Genomic DNA, 25,148 nt, shown 5'->3' with positions numbered 1-25,148 from the left:
ATTTGACAAGGAACGATCCTCCCCCACACCTCCCTCCATTAGCAGATTCCTTGGTGTCTCACAGGATGTGTCTTATCAACATCTGTTCTTTTCCCACTTGCGCCTAAATGTGACACACTCTCCATACCAATAAGAAAATTTGAAACTACGCATTAAAATCAATATAATAATGAAAATACCTATCACGAATCCAAAATCCTTTTAGCCTCTTTCATGGTATCTACTGCCACAACATGCAACTTATCCTGCTGGTAATTCGGTGATCTTTCTCTTTCTTGTTGTTCTTTATTCTTCCTGTGCTCTAATCTCACCAGTCCTTCACAACTCACCCTTCCTGATGCCTCTTCCTAATCTCCCCCTCCCTCTTCCTCTTCCTGTGTGTGTGTGTGTGTGTGTGTGTGTGTGTGTGTGTGTGTGTGTGTGTGTGTGTGTGTGTGTAAGAGAGAGAGAGAGAGAGAGAGAGACTGACTTCAAATTTTTGTTTATCCAGCCACTCACAATATACTAACTGGGGGTCTTTACTAATTCCAGCACTATTACAAAATGTGATGTGTTCCATTTATGATTTAATTTTTATAATGTCTTCTGAAACTGTCGACTGAATTTTTCTTTCCTTCAAGTGTAATGTGCTACTCATTACAATAGGATGCATGATCAAAGAGTAACGGGAATTTTTTTTAAATTTTGTGGGCTTTATACATTCGATTTTCAAAACTTTTTTTATCCTGTTGATACACACATTCCTGATGTATGTTTGCATTTTCAGTTGTTTTGAATATTAAGTTTATCATTGACAGTCAAAAATGTTAAATGTGTTTTTGAGTACTTGGCGAATTTTTACTTATGAAAATGATGACTCAAAGAATTTACAATAAATTTTGTTTGAAAACTTTAATACAGCGCAGCACCACATTCAAAATGTTGACTGCAGCTTTTGGTAAATCTGCTAGTAAGACAAGGGTTTACGAATGGTATAAACACTTCAAGGAGGGTTGAGAAGACGTTCGAATGACAACCGCCTTGAACGCCCTACCACATCAATTGTTGACAACAAAGTGAAACAAGTAAAGAAAATGGTTCTAGAAAATTGCAGAATAATCATCAGAGAGGTTGTTGAAAATGTTGGCTCATGCCAAGCAATTTTTTTGATGTTATGGGAATGAAATATGTAGCAGCAACATTTGTTCTGAAATTACTGAATTTCGACATCACGCAGACATTGCTCTGGAACTGCTGAATGAAGCTGACAACAGTCCTTAACTTCTAAAGAAAGTTGTAACAGGTGATAAAACACAGGTGTATGGATAACACGTCAAAATCAAGGCAAAGTTGGTTGGGTGGTTAGTTTAAAAGGGGGAAGGGCCCAAACTGCTTGGTCATTGGTCCCCAAGGCCCAGTCATCCCAATGGAAACTGCTTAATGAGCACGACAAAAGAAAAAGAAAAAGAAGAAGAAGAAAGAAAGAATTCAGGAAGTTTGGTCACATGTGAAGCTTCTTCACACTGTTTTCTTATATTACAATGGGATAGTGCATCACTTGAGTTCCCCCCTTATCACTGTATGGTCAATAAAGAATAATACTGGAAGTTGTGCACCGTCTGTGTGAAGCAATCAGAAAAAAAGACTCAAATTGTGGCAAAACCATTCATGGAAATTGCATCACAATAATGCTCCCATTCACCCCACTTTGCTTGTTTGTGATTTTTTGGAAAAAAAAGAAAAGAATCTTACATTACCTCAGCCACTGTCTCATTGGACATGGCCCCTTGCTACTTCTTTCTATTTCCAATGCTGAAGAGAATCATGAAAGGAAGTCATTTTGCCACAAAAAACAGAATCGCTGAAGGACTTGAACACCATTACAGAAAGTAAGTTCCAGAAGTGCTTCCAAGATTGGGGACAGCACTGGCACAAGTGTATTAGATCTGAGGGGATTACTTTGAACGGGACAAAGTTGATGCTGATGACTAAATAGATACTTTAGAAAAACAAAAATTTCCTTTATTTTTTGATCACGCTTCGTGTGCTGTGTTTGCTTCCACAATTTCCTATCTCCAGTAACACGTGAAAGTATTCAGTGGTAATAGGTTTGACCAACATAAAATAGTAATTTTAGAAAATTCCATAATAAGTAAAGCTAATGATTTGAAAATTGAGCACAATTAACTCTAAATTACCTGTAAGAAGAAATCTGAAAGAAGTGCAACAACAGCAAAAATGCAGAATTCCTGAATAGCTGGCACCAAAGTGAATAACCCGAAAGTCAAGATTGTGACCTCAGTTAAAAGATTCTTTGTAATAGACCAACCCTCTCGGCTCAGCCCCTGTGCAACACGGATTTTCGCATCCAGATGAGGTGGAGTAGACACTATCTGAAAAAAAAAAAAATTATTACATAGCTAACTAGTTTCTGTAAATTACTATTAAATTTTAGTAGCAACAGTATGATATTAACAAACTCACTCTCATTCTCTTTCTAAGGTGATAATTGTCCGTGTCAAAAAGTACACATATTCTGAACAAGTCATAAGAGACGAAACTGGGTAAAGTACTTGGGTGAAATATAGAATATCTTTTAGGCATACAAATAAAAACAGACAGATCATAACCATTTGAAATGTACCGAGTGTGTCATGAAACAAATTTTATTTTTCAGTATTACTATTCTGTTGTCACTGTGTTAAAACATCACTACAAAAGTTAAATGCACATTACTGTTTCTCTTTATAGATTTTGCGAGTACAATCATATTTTCCAATTATTCTTTTCCTTGAGCATTTGTTGCGCATCGGTGCACCATCAGCATGCTTATTTATGGATCCAACACGTTTAATTTAAGGGGTAGCTAGATGTCCTTGCTGTCGCCACCCCATTACTCCCCCAAGATGGAACATGTGTAGCCCAACTGCCTGCACGTAGTGTTATTCATAAGGAAGTGAGCAAAGCTTTCAAGAAAGCAGCCTAGAAACTGCAACGAGGCTGTCTGGAACACCAACCCTCATTATTAATTTGCTGGGTCAGGGTGTATACGTGGACAAGGAAAAAAAAAAAATTCCCGGATTTCCCGGTTAAAAATACACTTTCTCCCGGGTGAAAACACACTTTTACTGTGTTAATAAACAGTATATTTTCCACTGGAACTGCAAAACTTATCAATCCTTTGAATGGTTATGGTTTTATACACGGGCGTAGAATTTCCCGGCACTTTAGAAAACGAAACTCAGGGAAAAAGACATGTTTTGGAAATATCTTTGATGTGCAGCAACATGTACGCTACATTTTTTTGTATTACAAAAGTAGATATTGGTATTCCAACAAACACCGTATGTTACTTTCCGCATAATTGAAATAGAGATTTTGATGTGCTTTTGTAAGCCAATCATAGCTCGTGTCACATGATCTTGCCAGCCGATGACAGTGGATATTCAGAGCATAGGACATGTGATGTAGTCAGCCAACAGCAACATCATTGTTAAGTAGCACGAACACACAAACAGGGAAAGTTAACAGTTTAAATTAACATATAAAGTGTTGCTACAAGAAAAGCAAAGCTTTCACATATAATATTGGTCTCTAAGGTTAATAAGCTGCAAGTGAAGCTGAGCTTTCGCATACAATGTTGATCTTTTTTGCGCGTGTTACACTGTAAGATATATCACACAAATGTGAAAGTAAAATTTTTAATATTGGCATAAATGTCTGATCTTCAGGGTTTGAAATTCTTCTAAATGGCTCATCATCAAAGAGTAAAGAGAGCCAAACGCTCTGTGATTTAAGACATTCATGGTACATTCTGCACATAGTTCACCTTATGTAAAAGGATATTTACTTTGAAAGCAATGCTTTTCAAACCACCATTCGAAATATTTTCCCATGACCTGTTAGAAATAGGTTCGTTTCAGCAGTTGCAAAAGGGCGCAGATAACAGACGACACTGCGCTTGTGCAGCTACCGTGACATAGGAAGCCTGTATGTACGTACGTGTAGAACATTAAAAGATCAGACATCAGAGGACACTCCAACAGCATCGGAATTTTGTGAACCATACTAAAATATGCACATTTAAAGTGCACTTCGTATGTCCAGATTCCCAATGAAGTAGACCCCAACCTGATACTAAGCTTTTCAGTGTGGTTTTCCGGATGTAAATTTTCTTAGAGCACCAGTACTGTATTAAATTATGTACTCGGAATCGAACTGACTTCAAAATTGGCCAAATAATCTTCAATAGCATACTTTTCTGCAGGAGACACTAAAAGTCTAGACTGGGACCAGTGGCACACTTACGTATTTCATGCAGCAACGTTGTCAGGTGTCACCCTGAGATATGATGCAAATGATATGAGGCGTGTCAGCTGCTGGGTCTACACAGTTAATGAGAGAGCAGCGAGCAGACAATATGTTTTTAAGTAAAAGACACTGTTAACATTCTCACATCAGTATAGAACTGAAATCCACAATGTGACCCCCCCCCCCCCCCCCAAAAAAAAGGGGGGGGGGGAGTGGCAGAGGGGGCACATTGCTCCCCTTGTTGGGGAGGAGATGACGACGATGATTAAAGAATGTGGTACAACAGATGACAGGCTAAACAAATGAGGCACGGAAGATAAAAATTAATGTACACAACTTATTTTTGTTTATTTTATTTCTCCTTGTATTTCCAAAACATAGACAACCAATTAACGGCATAAGTTTACAATAGTTGTTATGGTAAACTTTTAGGCAGATCCTCAAATCAGTAAAAGTTTGTAATTTTTTATTAGTCAGTATATGTTAAAAATAAATTTTCCTGTAGGAAACTCTTTAAAAAAGGGGGACAACAAAGAGTCTACATAACTGAAGTCTTACTGGTCTACATGTTTATGGCATTTACGGGACAAACTCTGAGAGAAGCTATTATGTGCATACTTTATAGAATGCAGGGAACTAACTGGACTATACTAAAATTAGAACAATGAGTTCCAAGTTTCAAGATTTACATCTAGTTAATGTTGTCATTTCCCTTCACATTATTTTGACACTTTTGCAAGCAGTCAACACAGGTGTCGAGTACACGAGTTGTTGCTGGCTGCTTGAACTCCAACCAGCAACAGCAAAATCCGCACATGACACCTAAGAAGACAACTAGAGATGTTGTTTAAAAAAAATGAAAGAAAATAATATTAACCCTTTCAAGACACTGCCCAAGTTTCAATCTGGCACTACCTCACATAAACAACACGAACACAAAAACAAACATTTTCCAAACACACCGCTTACACATGAGGGCATAATCAAAGGAAAGTTAGGGTCTAATTTTCCACATAAACGAGATCATTTGAGACAAACCACAAACTCAGATTGGGGAAGGAGAGAGAAGAAACACGACCCACGCTGTTTCCAAGGAAGTGATTTAAGCAAGTCATGGAAGTCCTAAATCTGGATGACCCAATAGAGATTTTAACTCATCCAGTGTCTCACAACTGCCCAACCATCCTTGGTAAGAGTACAGGGACAAACCATTTACCCTGTCCCCGAGAAACTCGCAGTATGTGCTATTTGCTGAGTAGGGACAAATGCAACCAAATAAAAGCATTAACATCTAGCACGATATAGCAAAACTCCAGTGATTATATTTATGTACAATTCAGTTTTTTGCCCTTCTAAAAGAGCTTCCAGTTTTGTGTTGTTTGATACCCTCTGGACTTTTGCTGTTTCCTTTTTACAGTTCTTATCAAGCAAAATATTGATGGCTGTGCACACAATGGACCTCCACAATCATACTGGTGACTAAAAGCTAAAAAAACAACTTCTAGAAGATAAATTTATAGGCCTGTTTCTACTTACCGATTTTGTGAGAATAATTACGTTTTCCAGTCCAACAATTACAACAAGATATGGATAGTAATCACGACCACTCATGGACAGGGTCAGGCCAAAAGAGAAGCAAAGACCCACAGACATTAAGAGAGATGCCAAAACCTGGAAACATAAATAATCACATGATGTACGAAAAATCCATAACTAGGCAAAAAATATGAACATAGTTGTCCATCTCCATATAAAAATAAAAGTATAACAAGCAAAGTACTGGGTGGGAAACTTGCCACTGTCCGAGTTCAGTTCTCATCATTCACCTGTTGTAACCGAAAGTTCATTACTCTAAAACTTATTTTTTCTGTTAGTCATTGTTTTCCCTAAATCATTTCATAGTCCTCTGTGGATACAGGATTTAAAGTGACTTTTCTTTGCATTCAGTTCTTGTAAATCTTACCCTTTCTTTGTGGTTCACGAACTTTCTCGCTAAGAGAGAATCCTAAAAAGAATTCGATAGTTAGAAATTAAGTCATGTTTTCAAATTTGTGTGTTTCTTAGATCTGCTCCAATTTGGTTCTGTTTCACTTGATGGCACACTGGTGTTCCTCTCCTGTCATACTTAAGAGGAACAGGCTGACAATTTCTAATGTTATCTCAACACTAAATAAACCATTGGGTGCCGATGCATTTAAAGTCACTGCAAATTAGGTGAAACAATCATTCTGGATAGTGTATCACACAGGGTGCTTATGCGAACAGGGGGGGGGGGGGATCCCCAGAGCTCTCAGTTAAAAATACACTTTTTCTAAGGTGAAAATGCACGTTCTCTTGGGTGAATATCCATTTTCTCCATGTTAAGTAACAGTACACTTTTCCTCAGAACTGTAAAACTCAACAATCCTTTGAACGGTAAAGGTTTTACACATCGGCATAGAACTTCCCAGCACTTTAGGAAATGAAACCCAGCAAAAGATCTTTGATGTGCAGCAAAATGTATGCTACATATTTTCGTATTACGAATGTATAAATATGAATTCTACCAAACACAGCACATTAGATTCCGAAGCACTGAGATTGAGATTGCGACACGCTTTTGTCAGCTAATTATAGCTCAAGTCACATTATCTCACCGAAAACAACAGCAAGCAGATATACAGAGCATAGGACACTTGCAGCATCACTGTTAAGTAGCATGAATACACAAATAAGAAAAGCTCATAGTTTAAATAAATATACATATAGTATAGCTAAAAGAATAGCTAAGCTTTCACATACAATATTGGTCTTTTTTTTATTATTTTTTTTTATTTTAGTGTGTTACCCTTTAAATTATATCAAATACATCTGTGCCAGTAAAATTTTAAATGATGACATAAATGTCTGATCTTCTGAGCCCAAAATTTTTCTAAGTGGCTGGTCCTCAAAGTGTTAAGTTTTTAAAGTGTGTTAAACACACTATGATTTAGGAAATTCACAACACATTCTCAAACACAATTCTTTTTGTGTAAAAGAAAATTTACTTTGAAAGTAACTCTTCTCAAACCACCATTCACAATATTTTCCTGTGATCTGTTACAAATTGTTGCATTTGAGCACTTGCCAAAGAGTGCCAGAAGACAGGCTTTACTGCATATGTGCAGCTGCAATATGTAGAAGCCCATGCTTGGTGTTTGTTCTACTCATACAGCTTTTGTCATGTTTCTGTATGGAATTTCGTGTGTAGTGGGACATTACGTGACCATGTGCAGCAATGCGGCATGTTGTTTGGACAGGACGTACAGAGTTATTGTACTTAGGACATTTGTTTTATCATATCCTATCCAGATAAGGAATGCAAAATTAGAAAACTGTCCTTGGCACAATAACTGTTTCAAAACTAGACTCTACAACTACAAAGTACTCTAATATTTTGCCATGTGGGACTAACATTTAGTTGTAACTGGCAATTTATATTCTACTACTGACGTAAATACAGAACCTTGTGGGGAGCTATAATGATAAAACATGGTGTGCTGTCAGTCTATAATTTACGGAAGAATGGTGTTCTGTAAATTTAAGACAAACAACACAAATGAAGAAATAATGTCAAGCCTAGAGGAGGTAATTACAGAAGTGGAGAATGTGTTGTAAGGATAACACCTTTCTGCAGGGTTCAGAAAGCTGGTAGTGGTAGGAAGGAGCCAGATGGCTTGGGTAGTGAAGAAACCATTGAAATCAAGTGTGTTATGTAGCTGCTTGTTATGCCACAGGATGGTCTACTCTGCTCTTGGCCACAGTATGGCAGTGGCCATTCATCCTGGTGGACAGCTGGTTGGTAGTCATACCAATATAAAAAGTTGTGCAATGACTGTAGCAGAGCTGGTAAATGACATGGCTGTTTTCACAGGTGGCCTGGCCCATGATGGGATAGGATAAAACTATGGCAGGATGTTAGATAACCAAAGGCCCGATGGAGGATGTGGTTCAGTTGTTTCAGTCCGGGTTGCTACCGGGCGTTGAAGGGGACACTCCTTTGTGGATGGTTCTTGGAGATGGTGGGAGGATTGGGATTGTGAGAGGAAATGGCACAAGAGATCTGTTTGCAGACTAGGTCTGGGGGATAGTGCATATCTGTGATGGCCTTGGTGAGACCCTCAGCATAGTGAGCAACGAGAGTTCTTGTCACTGCAGATACGCCGTCCCTGGCTGGCCAGGTTGTGTGGGAGGGTTTTTTTGGTGTGAAAGGGATGACAACTGTCGAAATGCAGGTACTGTTGGTGGTTTTAATGTGGACAGAGTTGCAGATGGAGCCATCACAGAGGAGGAGGTCAGCATCTAGGAAGGTGTGGCACGCTGGGTTGAGGAGGACCATGTGAGGCAGATAGGGGAGAAGGTGTTGAGGTTGTGGAAGAATGAAGATAGGGTGTCATGGCCCTGAGTCCAGATTACGGAGATATCACCAATGAACATGAACCAGATTAGCGGTTTGGCATTTTGGGAGGCTAGGAAGGTCTCTTCTAGATGGCCCATAAAATGGTTGGCATAAACGGGTGCCATGTGGGTGCCCCTGGCTGTGCTGCAGATTTGTTTATATACCTTCCTTTCAAAGGTGAAGTAGTTGTGGTTCAGGATAAAGTTATTAAGGTGTATGAGGAATGAGGTACTCGGTTTGGAATCTGAAGGACGTTGCGGAAGGTAGCGTTCAATAGTGGTAAGACCATGGGCATGAAGGATGTTGGTGTATAGGGAAGTGGCGTCAACAGTGACGAGTGGGGATCCAGGAGGTAAAGTGGTGGGGATGGTGGAGGGTCGGTGAAGGAAGTGGTTGGTGACTTTGAAGTGGGATGCTGGATTACGGACAACTGGTTGGGAGAGTTGCTCAATGAGGGCTGAAATTCTTTCAGTGACAGTACAATAACCAACCACAATGGGGCGTCTAGGACTGTTGGGTTTGTGGAGTTTGGGAAGCATGTAGAAGGTGGGTGTGCGGGGTATCACAGGGGTGAGGAGGGAAATTGATTCAGGGAAGAGGTTCTGGGAAGGGTCTAAGGCAGGGACGGCCAAGAACGCGGCATGTGTGGATGCACGCGTGCCGAACTTTCACACGCGTGCGGATCGCTCCCTTCTGACATCACACGTCTCCCACTACCACACCAGCTGACTGCGCGCATGCGCGGAACTACGAACACGCTGCACGTGACAGTGCATTCGCGTAAGGAACATTGCCCTGCTAGCATGTGGCTTAGTTTCATATTACAGCATTCGACAATATTAAGCTCTGTACAACACGTCATGTTGAGCAATACTGAATCTTTGTTGGCTGTTCATACACCTACAGAAAAATAACAATAACGCTGGGTTTGAAACTGCATTACACCAACAATATCGTGCTTCTCACATCGTCACTCGTAAAATTCTTACAACATTTAAGCTGAGGTATAGAAAAAGACTTGAAAGTAGTCTACAGCACGCAGTATGATGTGGAATAAGTGATTCCAACTGCATGTGAAACAAGCAAATTTTATATTCTGGAACTACTGTACAAAATTTGCAATAACTACAATTCTCAACAAAACATATGACAAATAAAACAAAATTATCACCATTAATTTAATTATTTTTGGTTCACTGTAGACATAATAAAGTACATATCCGGCACAAACTGATGGTACACGGACAAACGCAGGCAGTTTCTCATATTTTCGTCACTCAGATTGCCACGTAATCCTGACTTATTTAGTTTCATAATCGAAATAAACCTTTCACACACGTATGTCGATCCAAACACTGATATAACTTTTGCAGCCTCATTGTGGAGACAGGGAAACTCTTCCCTAGGAAAACCTTCGTAAAATTCCTGGGCAGTTTTTACGTAAAAAAAAAAATTGTCCTTTAAATGGGAATTACACTACAGATCGATCAATTCCATTTGCAAACCACTGGAGTACTTTCAACTGAAATGGCAAAGGGTCTAGAAAATAGTTCAAAAACAGATGTCAGACTGGCAGTGTCCTGAAAATGTTAAGAAAATTGTGCCCGTAGTTCCTCCAACACAGAAACGAATTCGTCAGAAGTTGCGTTCTCTCTGACTTTAGAGAGCGTAGGGCAATGGGTGGTATTCATTTTCATGAGTTGTTCCTTCCCCAATGTGAGTTTCTTATTAAATGCATTCACCTTTTTTTCACCGAGCGAGGTGGCGAAGTGGTTAGACACTGGACTCGCATTTCAGAGGACGAAGGTTCAATCCCGTGTCCGGCCATCCTGATTTAGGTTTTCCGTGATTTCCCTAAATCACTACAGGCAAATGCCGGGATGGTTCCTCTGAAAGGGCACGGCCGACTTCTTTCATCCTTTCCTAATCCGATGAGACCGATGACCTCGCTGTCTGGTCTCCTTCCCCAAAAACAACCCAACCCACTTTTTTCATCAGATCAGAAATAAGCTGCTACTCACCTTGCAAAGTCTTATTGAGAGCGTTCAAGTGTGCAGTCAGATCAACTAAAAAGGCGAAGTCTACAATCCATTTTGGATCTCCTAATTTTGGCTCTGCCTTTCCTTTTTCCTTCAGAAACTCAACAATAATGAGTCTTAAATTGAAAAATCTTTCGAGGCATGATCCTTGACTTAACCAACGTATTTCCCAGTGGTAAATAACATCTCCGTACTTTTTGTTCAGTTCCATGAGAAACTGTTGAAACTGATGGTGTACTACGCCATGCGACTTCAAAACATATACTATGGTGACTACCAACTTCATCACATCTTCAAATTTGCATACTCAGCACAAAGAGCTTCTTGGTGTACAAAACAATGAATTCCGTACAAATCTTCTGTCGATCGTCCAAGTTTTTTACGCAACAATGCTACCAGCCCATTTTGAGCACCTCAAATTGCTGGCACTCCATCCATGGTGACAGAAACTAACATTTTCCAATTCAGGCCAACGGCTTCAACTGCCTCTTCAACTGCTTTTAGCAAGTCGGTACCCCTCGTTGTGTGTTTCATTGGTACTAAATCTAACAGTTCTTCCGTCATGTGCAAATTTGTGTCGACTCCACCAACATAAATCGCTAGTTGTGCTGTGTCCGAAATGTCGGTCGACTCGTCCAAAGCAACCGAGAATGCAATAAACTTGCAGGCACTATCAATTAACTGCCTGTAGACATCCGCTGCCATACCAGCTATGCGGCGAGCTATTGTCTGTCTGGAAAGACTAATTTCACTAAACTTCTTTACTTCCTGTGGCGTCTAGAGTTCCGCCGCCTCAACAATACACTCCTTGATGAAATCAGCATCACTGAAAGGCTTAGTCACTCTTGCAGTTTTGAGCGTTATTTTGTAGCTTGCTCTTAAAGACAGGTCGCTACGTTTGGTTGCAGGCTAAAAACAGGAAACAAAGATTGAGAGAACTCTAAATTCGAATTCTAACGACAAATATGTACAAATACAAGCATCAGAAACACAAAGATTTGTAAGTGGTACTCGCGTTCGGTCCGTCTCGCTGCATAACACTACATCGTCTTAATTCCTCCAACTTGTTTGATCTATCGACCCAACTAAATTATTAAGTCCTTCGTGTGTGGTATTATAATGCCATTCTATTGCAAATTTGCGGTGCCTGGCGAGTATGCGACTGCGTAATAGACATTGAGAATTTTCATCCTTCTCTTCGAAAAAATATTGCAATTCCCATTCAGTTCTGAAGGCTCGTGACGTCGTGTCACTACCCCGCCTCTTTGTGAGCATGTGTTCCATTGCAACAACCACTGTACAGTACTTATAAACTTCCTACGAATCGCTAACAAATAGCGAGGAATAAACATGGCTGCCACTACAAATCAACTAATGCTCCCTATGCCGGATGAAAAGATGTTGCATCGCACAGCTAATCTAATGTTGCGCCGTGGCGAGCAGTGCCGCGAAAGACCAAGGAAAGCTGAGTAGTGGCGAGGAGGCACGCGTGCAGCACATCTGTACACGCATGCAGTTTGGCACGCCGTGGCCGTCCCTGGTCTAAGGCTTTAGGCAGAGACTGGAGGTTGAGTTGGGCATCTGGAATAATTTATAGACAGAGGAGTCAGATAATTGGTGCAGGCCTTCTGTGGTTCATAACAACAGTTGTGGAACCTTTATCTGCAGGTTGGATGATTAGGTCAGGATTTGTTTTGAAGTTGTGTACGGCTATTCTTTCATCTATTGAAAGGTTGGTGTTCTGAGAATGGGACCTAGGGAAGGATTGCGAGACTACTTTGGAGGTAAGGAATTCTGGAAGGTGACCAGCGGTGGGAGGAGGGGAGAATCACGGACCGATGGTGGTATGAACTGGAAGAGGCAGGGTTCTATGTTGGAATTCGAGAGGTTCTGGTAGGAAGGATTGGCAGCAAAATAGTGCTTCCATTGTAGGGATCTGGAGAGGCAGAGCAGAACTTTGACAAATACTTGGGGCTAAAGGTGAGGCCTTTGGATACGACTGTAGCTTCTGTGGAGCTGAGGATTTTAGTGTAAAATTTTACACTGGAAGGGAATGTTTTGGTTCTGGGTTTGGTGGAGATATGGTAAGGAGTTTTGGGGGATGCGGCAAGTTGAAAAGGTTAGCTATGTTGGGTTTAATTGCAATGAGGGATGGATGAGGAGGAACACTGTGGGTATGACTGGGGTTGGGTAGTCAGTAGTTTGGATAACTTATGGAGGTGGTATCTGGAATGCTCCACCAGGTACTGGAGGAGCAAGGGATTCCATTTCAGAGATCAGAGATGTGGTGTATGGAGAGGGGATTGCACAGCAGTAGTATCTTGCGGAGTGGCAGAGGTGCCATGGAGATGTGATTTTGCAGTACCAAGTTTGCAAGGACCAAGGATTGACAGAATCTGAAAAAAGTGTCTGTCATTATGAAGGGAGAGGTCAGATCCAGAGAAAGTAATCTTTACGGTTAAGCTGCTTTGGAAGAGGGAAAGGAGGCAGGCACGGTTTAGATAGCATTTGAGAAACAGGATGTGGGACTGGGTTTTGGCCAAGGAAAGGAATATTTTTCTCCTTTTCTGAACTGGTGCAGAAAGATGGAGCAGGGGTTCACTGTGGCAGGAGTGGTGCAAAGGAAATGGGAATGACACAGAAATGGGCAAAATAGCTGTTGATGGTTGTGAGAGGAACTGGATAAGCGAAAAGGTGCGTACAAAAATGTGTAAAAAATATTGTAGAAAAATGCGTAAAAATACATAGCAACACGCAGAAACATGCGCAAATACACAAAAATACACACAGATACATAAAAATACACACAAAAATGTGCAGCAATACATGAAACTGTGTGTCCACATAAAAATAAGCACAAATACGCTGCATTCAGGCCCAAATTGCTAGAGTGGGTAGTCATGTGAACACAGGCTGTGCTTGCTTGTGTATATGAATGGTGTGTGTTTTTCTTCTGTTGGTATGGGCTGTGGCCAAAAGCTTTATGTAAGTGTCTTTTAATTGTGCCTGTCTGCAACTTAATGTGTCTTTTTTGTGCTAACAAGGGAACCTCCCCATCGCACCCCCCCCTCAGAATTAGTTATAAGTTGGTACAGTGGATAGGCCTTGAAAAACTGAGCACAGATAAATCAAGAAAACAGGAAGAAGTTGTGTGGAACTATGAAAAAATAAACAAAATATACAAACTGAGTAGTCCGTGTGTAAGATAGGTAACATCCAGGTTAACCGTTAACGCATGAGCGCCGTGGTCCCGTTGTTAGCGTGTGCAGCTGCGGAACGATAGGTCCTTGGTTCAAGCCTTCCCTCAGGAGAAAATTTTAATTTTTTATTTTCAGACAATTATCAAAGTTCAGGCACTCACATATAATCAACTTCGCTCTCCAGAATTCCAGGACATGTTCAGATTTGCTTGGACATATGCAGGATTTGACGGTCTACACACGGAAAAATTTGAAAACATTAAAAACATATGTTTTGACAGAGCACAGACAAAACTGTGTGACTGTGAAACCGTTGCTCTTATGTTTTCACACTTTTTTGGGAGTGATTATCACATCCACAAGAAACCCTAAATTGGGCAAGGTAGAAGAATCTTTTTACCCATTCACCAAGTGTACAAGTTAGGTGGGTCGACAACATATTCCTGTCATGTGACGCACGTGCCCTCACCAGTGTCGTATAGAATATATCAGACGTGTTTTCCTGTGGAGGAATCGGTTGACCTAAGACCTTGCAATCAAATGTTTTCGGTTTCCATTGGACAGGCACGTCCTTTCGGCTACTAATCGCACGGTTTTGCGGTGCGGCCACAAAACACAGACACTAAACTTATTACACTGAACAGAGACGTCAATGAACGAACGGACAGATCATAACTTTGTAAAAATAAAGAAAGTAAAATTTTCATTCTGGGGAAGATTTGAACCAAGAACCTCTCGTTCCGCAGTAGCTCACGCTAACCACGGGACCACGGAGCTCCTGAATTCCGGCTCTCCTAGATGTTGCCTATCTTGCACATGGACTACTTAGTTTGTATATTTTGCTTAGTTTTTTCATAGTTCCATACAACTTCTTCCTGTTTTCTTGATCGATCTGTGTTCAGTTTTTCAAGGCCTATCCATTGTGCCAACTTACAATTAAATCTGAGGGGGGTGCGATGGGGAGGTTCCCTTGTAAGTAGCAATCTATTGTTTGTAATGTTTGAGTGATCAGCTGAAACAATACCACGGACGTATTTCTGTGTGCGGTAAAACAATGTGACTACACATTAATGCGAGAAAATAATTTGAAGTTGTCGATTTGGTAGTAATTTGGTTATGTTTTTGATGGCAAGGAGAAAATCAATGTTCCAATGGTCTGACTTGCAGGTAAAATACAGAAGTAAATTCTCCCACACTGAGCACACTTCAAATTTGTTAAAACATATTTCATGAATAAAATGGTCTACATTGCTTAATATATTTCTTTAATTTTAAAGTCATTTCAGTTCCTGTCATCACCAGATCTGTAATTAAGATTAAAGGAACATAAGAATTTAATTACAGCTCTAATAATGGCATTAGCCGAAACAATTTTATAAATATAGATAATAAGTGATCTAAAGGCTTCATTCACACAAAAAGGATTGCAGACTCATTCAGGAAATGTATTTCCTTTACTAATTATTAAAACATAAGTGCAAGGCTGGACAAAACAGCATAATTAATTTTTTTAATACTTTGTGGAACATCAAATTCCTGAGTCCCCCCCCCCCCCACCCCCCAAAATGTGAATGTGGCTGTGGCACTCACTTCCTTACTGATGCTGTGGACCAAGTACAATACAATGAGTGATAGAAATAGCAAAACTATTTTTGATAAATACTTTTCCTTATCAAATAATGAACTCTATTTAGAAGAAACGTGAACAGTTATGGTGACATTCTAAGATAATTAAAAGAACTTCTTGAGTTTTCCATTACAAAGTATTTCAGCAAGGTTGGAGGAGGAGGAGATTTGTGTTTAATGTCCCATTCACGATGTCATTATTGATGGAGCACAAGCTCAGATTACGGAAGGATGGGGAAGGAAATCGTCTGTGCCCTTTCAAAGGAACCATCCCGGCATTTGCCTGAAATGATCTGGGGAAATCACGGAAAACCTAAATCAGGATGGCCGGATGGGGGATTGAACTGTCGTCCTCACGAATGCGAGTCCAGTGTGCCGACAACTGTGCCAACTCGCTCGGTCAGCAAGGTTACTTAGCAACCGAGCTAACATCTTTTCTTCATTCAGCCACAAATCGAAACGTGTCTCATTTTTTCTTATGCAGCAATTCCATGCAACAAGCTTTAACTCCATTACAAATCATGCGACATGTAGCTCAAAACTTTCATTTCAGACACAACTCAGGAACCCACAAAACGACGAAACTAAAGTGTATACTGGTATCGCCATGTCTACAGTCATATATGAAACCATTTTCATGCAATTCATTCCACGCAATGAGTGGCGCAACCCAATGACGTTGTATAAACTATGCTTATCGTTTTTCAAACCATTCGCAGTATTTTCCCGCAACTTGTTAGAAATAGGTTTGTTTAATCAGTTGCCAGAGAACGCCAGGTAACAGGCGTCACCACGCTTGCAAAGCTAGATGAAGCAGGAAGCCCATATGTTTGTAGGTGCAAAACATTGAAAGATCTTACATTATGTCATAAAAGAAACAAGATATCAGAGGATACTCCAAGAGCATCAGAATTTCGTGAGCCATATTAAAATGCACAATTCGGCTTATAGTGCACATTCGCATGTCCAGATTCCCATTGCAGCTGGCCTTGACCTTATATTATGCTTTTCAGTGTGGTTTTTGGGATGTAAATTTTCTTGGAGTATCAGTACTATATTATCTCATGTTTGGTTCTTTATTATGGCATAGTGCCATACATGCTAGAAGATGAAAATGTGCACCTGGAGTACAGTGAACAGTTGAAACTAGCAAATAGCGTGGAATCAAACACTTTCAAATACAATGACTGTCTGAGCGGAAAAGATTAATAAAAGCCAAATATCTTCAGCAAATCGACAAAACTAACTTCATCGTTCTTCAAGGTGATCAATGCTTGACTGTCAGAAAGGTGGAAGTAAAACAAGATCTGAAACTAATAACATTTAGGCCTCCATAATTATGTGAATGTATTTTAATTCTCTTGATAGCTCCCAGCCACAGAAATCCGTTTTGTTTTCATTTGACGTGAGAGCAGAAAGCAAAAAGGAAACAGTAAAATCACTAAATGTAAACACGCATGGCGTCGAGACTACCACCTCCTCACTACAACTCGGACTGCACTGGGCATCTGCCTCGGATCTATGATATTTCCCCCAAGCATTTGAGACAGGACACCAAACATTTTAAAAAAAATTAACTTTTAAAAAAATATTCATTTTGTACCGCACATCTTTCTGAAGAGTGTGATACATAAAACATATATATTCAAGGAAATGTAATACATGTTATTTGGTCTTTAGTGTGCCAAAAGTGCAATGCCACACCTCTTCACACGGCATTCTCCTATCACACATCACTGTATTTTTCTCTGTGGAATTCAAACATGCACATTTTGTAATGGACGTCATCAAACTAGATTCATGACAGTGGAAATTAAAATGTCCTGTGGTGCCTCTCCTGCTCACAGTCGGCCAGATTGACATCCTGCTGCTCTTTTTTTTTTTTTAAAAAAAAAAAAAAAAAAAAATCTGGCAATTAATACTGGATGGGATTATTTGTAGCTGGGACAAAAAGAACTCTCCAAAAAATTTGCACTCTTCATTCCCCATTAGCCAATAACGTGCAGTTTTGTGTGACATAAAATGAAATATAGGATACATAAAACCATAAAAACAAGTGACAAGCAAGACAGTACACATTTCTTTAATCCGTAGGACCTAGCATTTTGTTTCTCTCTAATCTTGCTACAGCTTTACATGGCATACTTTCCTTTCTGCGAGAGACTCTGTAACCTCATCGAAGTTCGTCCAACGTTATGCCACATGAAAAATCAAAATGTCGTTGTCTAATACTGAAAAAGTTCTTAGTACAATCAGTACCCAAGACTGGTGTGATTTCTCAATCTGATTACATCTATTTTGTCACTGTCTGCTAGATGAAACTAAATAGGCCTGTCTAATACTGCAGCAATTTCAACACACACCAAATAAATGAGACTGTTTTGGCACAAATGGTCATTTTTATAGCACGACAGAATATAATTCATGAAGTACCAATATGAAATGCCTATTAGGCCTACTAAAAGCAAAAAAGCTTTATGTTAGGAAATAGTTTTACACTTAATTCATACACTCCAGCTTCTCAAGCATGAGATCGAAAAGAATAAGAAGAAGAAGAAGAAGAAGAAGATGAAAAAGAAGTAGTAGTAGTAAAACTAAAACTAAACTCCTGTCGAATAGGCCAGGAAGGCGGATGCGGATACAGAGGGCCATGTGGTCAGCACACCGCTCTCCCGGCCGTATGTCAGTTTCCGAGACCGGAGCCGCTAATTCTCAGTCAAGTAGCTCCTCAGTTTGCCTCACAAGGGCTGAGTGCACCCCGCTTGCGAACAGCGCTGGGCAGACCGGATGGTCACCCATCCAAGTGCTAACCCAGCCCGACAGCGCTTAACCTCAGTGATCTGACGGGAACCGGTGTTACCACTGGGGCAAGGTCATTGGCGTAGTAGTAGTAGTAGTAGTAGTAGTAGTAGTAGTACGAAATTTTTGTATAAATTTGGAATCATCATATTCTTCCATAATTTGTGTGATGTCCCCATTTCTTCTCCTTCCTCGTTCTCACAAACAATCTTGTCATCACTAATTCTGTAACTATTCCTGCTAGTTTCAAGACTCATTCTCTGGTTGACTTCACTAACGCTGCCACAATCACCAGTATATTTATCCCACATTTATTCTCCGGTTAGGCGTTATTATGCATTCGTACAAAGCGTTCCCCGCACTACTCCCAGAACTGAATTTAAGCGGCTGCTAGCCATGGACTGTACAACTGGCCATTACTAGTGTAGCGATCTCGCCAAAACTTTTCTGTCAAAATTTCATTTGCTTGGATACACCAAGAAGATAATACATAATTTTTCTTATCTGTTATTCCTATTTGTCATTTATTTCCACTCTGGTAGTCTGAATCTATGGATTTTGCTAGTAATTATAACAAAGTTGATCATTCACAAACACAGTCAACCACATAACAAACAGCGATTGGCATTCACCTGTTCAGCTCTATTCCGCTCAAATCGTATAGCCCCGTCCTCTTTTGTCTGCAGGAAAATTTATTTCTAGATGCGATCGGGATTCCTCTTGCAGAGATATCACATACACTATGCACGCACTGAAATATCAACTTATGATTCATTCAGAAGTCAACTTAGAATGTGTTCAAAAATGTTAAACAATCAACAGGGGCGCGTTTCAAAATTATATGAATAATTGATAGACCAAGTAAATGTCCACACAGTTTCAAGTTCATATTTGAAGTTCTCAAAAAGAAACAGAATCCGAATTTGAGGATATGTCAGAACATGAACCTCAAAGAGACATCAGTGCTACCACACAAAAAATTTGAAGTTTATCTACAAAAAACTCCAGTTTGCAAAAGGAAGTGACCTGAGAGCCAGACTGTATGGACTTGGAAACATAGAACCACATCACTCCTTGGTGGCATACTTTATACAGTGCCTTCCACCATCCAGCATATTTGACAGAAGGGTCTTTGCTGCAGGAGTAATAACACAAGAACAGTCCAGGTCTTTGAAGCCACAGACAGAAACTTTCCAAATTAAATAGGTACCTGTAAGACTGAGTTACCAGAATTTTTAAATTTTATATTTGGGTCCATCCATACCAAGTGGTCCAAGAAAAAAATAATTGGTTGCTTGACCATCTCAGAAAAAAATTATATTTGCTGAATGAATTCCCCAATGTTTAGTAGTCAGAAAAATATTTTTTTTTAAATTTATTGTTTATTATTTTGAAAACGCAGCCTTATTTGTTCCAGGCCGCATGTGTTTTTTCGTATTTGCAAGCATTTACATTTTTTACAATTATTCAGTAGTGGATTGTCCTAAGCCTTTCAGATAAAATGTGTTTAGTTCAACACACTCTGGGCTACAAATTAACATCATTATCACTTAGCTGAATGTATTCTTTAATACATTTTAATAGTTCAAAGTTATCAGCCGCAAATTAAAAAAACTCAATTATTGAACAATAGTTTTCCAAAGAAAGACTAATTTCTCATCTTTAATATTTTTTCTGCTATTACACTGTATAGTATAGTTAGTTTTTATGGAGTATCAATGGTGAGCAGCTTACACTTAACAAAAATACACTATTTTAAAATATGTTTTTTTTTTTTGGGTGGCCTGCAACATCTCTGTTGGGGGACCAGATAAAAATCTGAAAATTTCACAGTTAATAGACCTTTATATGACATCAAACTTCAGTATAAATTTCAATTTTGAGATTCAATTGGAAGTTATGGAAAAAAGATTACAAACACGAGTCAAACATACGTTTTTTAACATCTGCGATATCTGGTAGGCGAATCAAATAATGTATACCAATTGTGTAATGTAACACACCACATTACACTAGCTGATGATTATTTGTTGAAACAATGCTGTGGTTATTGTTTCAGCAGGCTAACAATTGCATGTGCAAACCTATACAAGTCTGATTGTTGTCTACTCACACTTATTTAGCAATAAATTCTTGAAGTGTGCAGTTGAAAAATGGTGTCTCAGTGTTCTGTTGGTTTTATTATTAATGAAGCATGTCAAAAAAGTGTGTGTGGAATGTATCCTAAAGACATTACTTTAATAAAAGATTACAGTGAAGAAGAAAAAGTGTTGTTTTACTTAACAGTTGGCCCAGAGGTCAAATCTACATGCAAGTACCATGAAATGAAATACTTAAAAAAATTTCATCACTTTTTGGTCAGTCTTGCATGGACCCTTTTGAGAAACATATGAAACCTATAACAAAAGGCCTGCGTGAAATAACATTTGATCATTATTCTAAAAATAAAAGCCCTTTTGTCAACCTCATACCAAGAAAACCATTGTGTCCAACATGTTATTCAAAGATATTTGTAGGTGGTGGTGGTGGTGGTGGTGGTGGTGGTTAGTGTTTAACGTCCCGTCGACAACGAGGTCATTAGAGACGGAGCGCAAGCTCGGGTTAGGGAAGGATTGGGAAGGAAATCGGCCGTGCCCTTTCAAAGGAACCATCCCGGCATTTGCCTGAAACGATTTAGGGAAATCACGGAAAACCTAAATCAGGATGGCCGGAGACGGGATTGAACCGTCGTCCTCCCGAATGCGAGTCCAGTGTTAAGATATTTGTAATTCACAAGAGAAAGGATAGTGAAACCTCAGATACAGAATTTTGTGACTTATCAGCAACCATTAAAAAATTAGACACAGCTTGTGAAATCCTGGGTACATCGCCTGCTGGTAAAATTAGAAAACTAAGTAACGATAAAAGACCAAGTGCCTTGAATACAAAAACTGAGGAAGTGGCAGCTAGTCAAAAAGAATTTGGAAGTTTCATTTCAAAATACAGTTTGTACTAAAACAGATGGAAGTTCTAAAACTTCACCAACCGAATAAGCTGATTTGATAGAAAAACTAAAAACTAAATGCAGTACTTCAAGCAAAGAGGATAAGTGAAGATTATCAGTTTACTGCCAAATTATTGGAGTCAAGCTAAAGTTAGTGTTGAACATCTTGTTAAGTTAAAAAGGCAATTAGAAAAAGGACAGGGAATCTCACCAGCATTACAAAAGAAAAGTGCATGAAATTTGGTAGATGAAAACACAATCAATAAAGTTATTAAGTATTATGATGATGACAATAACAGCCGTTGGATGTCTGGCAAAAAAAAAAAAAGATTGTTTTTCTGTGAAAGAAAATGGTTCTGAGATTCAAAGACAAAAAAGGTTAATATTGTGTAATTTAAATGAACTATTCACTGAAATTAAATAAGAAAATCAGACATTAAAATTGGAACATCTAACTTTTGCGAGTTCAGACCAAGATGGTGTTTTGTTGCAGGGGCATCTGGCACCCATAATGTATGTGTTTGTTTGTATCATCAGAACATAAAGTTGATGATAGATGGGGCCAATCTTAAGAGTTGACTATAAAGACCTTATGAAAGTTATGGTATGCAATATTGACAGTTACAGCTGTAGGATCAAGGGAAAATGTGAAGATTGTCCAGGCAAACAAGCCTTACTTAACATGTTTGAAGAACCAGAAGAAGACAATTTGATACCTGACATTATAAAATACAAACAATGGGTGACACAAGACAGAACTGAAATGGTGACAGCCATAAGATCACGAGAAGAGTTGTTTGAAGTGTTGGTGGCTAACCTTGAAAATCTCAAGATGCATCATTTTATTGCAAAAGCTCAAAGTAAATTTTTGAAAGACAAAAAGCAAACCTTGAAAGCTGATGAATGCTTAGTTCATGCTGACTTTTCAGAAAATTATTCCTTTGTTTACAAGATGAATTACAAGGGCACCACTGGGTAAACAAACAGGCCCCAGTTCATCCGTTTGTATTCTATTACAAAGATGAAGATAAACTAATGAGCCACAGCTTTTGTGTCATAAGTGACTACCTTGAACACAACACTACAGCAGTGCACATTTTTCAACTAAAATTAACAAACTACATGAAACAGCACTACCCTTCCATAAAAAACTGATTTACTTTTCGGGTGGGGGCAGCAAGTTAATATAAAAACAAAAAAAGTTCTATTAATGTCTCCTTTCATAAAGGAGATTTTGGGTTTGATGTAAAATGGCACTTTTTCCCTTCATGTCATGGGAAGAATGCTTGTGATAGTGTCGGGGGTACAACAAAGCAAGCTGTCACAAAAGCAAGTATGCAGTAGACCGATGACAATCATATCATAACACCTCAAGAAATGTTTGAATTCTGTAAAACACACATCATCAAAGGAATTAACTACGTTTTTTGTACAATGTGAGGAAATACAAGAAGTCTATGACAATGTGTTGAAGGAAAGGTACAACACGTGTCAGAAGATTTAAGGCACTCTGATCTTTTCGTTGTTTTGTAACCCATTCACACAACTTACTCAAGTGTAAGATCACATCAATTTCATCTGATAGTCAACTACATCAGTGTGGAAAACTTGTACAACTGGTTCTTCAAAATAAAGGCATAGTGGCTTGTGTTTACAATGAACAGTGGTGGACTGGCGAAGTTGATAATATTGACTGTCAAAAACAAGATGTACATGTTGTATTTTATCACCCTCCCGGACCAAGGCCATCTTTTACAAAAAATTGAGAACAATCAAGTTTGGATGCCACTTAAAAATGTACTAAGGAAGCTGTCTCCCATGGAATTTACAACTGTGACAGGGCGAACTTATAATCTAACACCCAAATTGAGTGAACAAATTTCAAATGTTTAGTGAGCGATGCACTAAAAACAAATAACAATAGAACAATATAATGTACTTAGTAGCCTTATTTTCAATATAAAAGTAAGTAATCATAGATACGATTAAATTATATACTGTAACTGATATATTTTATTCCATAAGCCTAGATGTCGCAGATGTTGAAAAATGTAGTTTTGACTCGTGTTTGTAATTTTTTTCCATAACTTCCAATTGAATCTCAAAGTTGAAATTTACACTGAAGTTTGATATCATAAAGGTCTATTAACTGTGAAATTTTCAGTTTTTTATCCAGTCCCCCAACAAAGATATTGCAGGCCACAAAATGGAAAATTTTTAAAAAATCCATATTTTAAAATAGTGTATTTTTTTTTAGTGTACGCTGCTCACCATTAATACTCCATAAAAAGTAGCTGTAATATACAGTGTAACAGCAGAAAAAATATTAAAGCTGAAAAATTAATCTTTCTTTGGAAAACTACTGTTCAAAAATTGAGTTTTTTTTATTTGTGGCTGATAACTTTGAACTATTGAAAATATATTAAAGAATACATTCAGCTAAGTGATAATGATGTTAATTTGTAGGCCAGAGTGTGTTGAACTAAACACATTTTATCTGAAAGGCTTAGGACAATCCACTATTGAATAATTCTAAAAAATGTAGATGCTTGCAAATATGAAAAAATGCATGTGGCCTGGAACAAATAAGGCCGCCATTTAGAAATAATAAACAACAAATTTTTTTAAAAAATATAATTGTGACTACTAAACATTGAGGAATTCACCCAGCAAATACAAAATTTTCCTGAGATGGTCAAGCAACCAATTATTTTTTCTTGGACCACTCGGTATGGATTGACCCATTTGTTAAGAGTTTGAACCAGTGTTGCCCGGCATAGCGCAGCAACGCGACATGGTTTGGGCACGACCTTACCTCTCGATTATGTCCCATGAATGTTCGACTGGTTCATGTACGGCAATTTGAGTGGCCCAATAATTCACTCAAATTATCCAGAATGTTCTTCAAACCAATAGCAACGAACTGTGCCTGGTGACATGGCACATTATTGTTTGGCGACATGAAGTCCATAAACGGCTCCAAATGATCTCCAAGTAGCTGAACATAGCCACTTTCAGTCAATGATCAGTTCAGATGGGCCAGAGCACCTGGTCCATTCCATGTAAACACAGCCCACATCATTCTGGAGCTTGCAAAGTGCCTTGTTGAACACTTGGTCCATGACTTTGTGCGATCTCCGCCACACTCAAACCTTATCATCAATCAGGATGCACCTGACCTGGTCACAGTTTTCCATCATCTAGGGTCCAACCTCCGACCATAAATATAATAGACTGGCCCTGATGTCATTTTCGTGGCTCCAACATCTCTGGGCTGAAGTCACGTGAATGTTGGCAAAACATGGTTGTTTTGTGTTGTGCTTATGGCTGTACTCAACGTTTTGTCACGGGAAATGGCATTACATTTCACGTGTAAGTGTTTCTATGATAGTGCAGATGCGTTTATTGAAATCTGCTGAAGTGACTTTTATATGTTTTTTACGCTTGAAATAGAGTATCACGTAAATTAAAGTGTTGAAAGTGATGCCTGTAAAGTCAGACTCATATTACATTTTGGAAAGTATCTGTGATAATTCAGTTACAGAAGTACGTATAATTGTTTCTCGTTCCTACTCATAGGTTCCCTAAGGATGAAAACAAAAGGTAGCTTTGGATACAGGCCCTAAGTGTTTTGATAAGTTAGTTATTATTTACAATGTATATTTATAATTTATATTTACAGGGTTGCTGCCAGAATAACATATTACTAATAATTATAATTACTTAGATCACTCACCTGCAATGGAATACCACTGCATTAGTTTGAATGTGTCGTGCTCTACATAATGATGCAT

At 38.9% G+C, this 25,148-nt stretch overlaps 1 protein-coding gene across 1 annotated transcript in view; it reads right to left on the bottom strand.

Annotated features, from left to right (window-relative positions):
• The window catches only part of LOC126457717 (sterol regulatory element-binding protein cleavage-activating protein), a 229,539-nt gene that overhangs the window by 152,380 nt on the left and 52,011 nt on the right, over positions 1–25,148 (bottom strand). Inside the window, exons 8-9 of the mRNA XM_050094254.1 lie at positions 5,827–5,961; positions 2,178–2,372 (exon numbers count right to left, since the gene is read on the bottom strand). Coding sequence (XP_049950211.1) covers positions 2,178–2,372; positions 5,827–5,961 — 330 coding nt within the window. The remainder of the gene's footprint in view (positions 1–2,177; positions 2,373–5,826; positions 5,962–25,148) is intronic.

This window comes from Schistocerca serialis, chromosome 2 (genome assembly GCF_023864345.2).
Source record: "Schistocerca serialis cubense isolate TAMUIC-IGC-003099 chromosome 2, iqSchSeri2.2, whole genome shotgun sequence".
NCBI classification, from domain to species: Eukaryota; Metazoa; Arthropoda; class Insecta; order Orthoptera; family Acrididae; genus Schistocerca; species Schistocerca serialis.
Note: the sequence above shows the minus strand (reverse complement) of the source record. Positions and strands in the feature narration are given on the sequence as shown.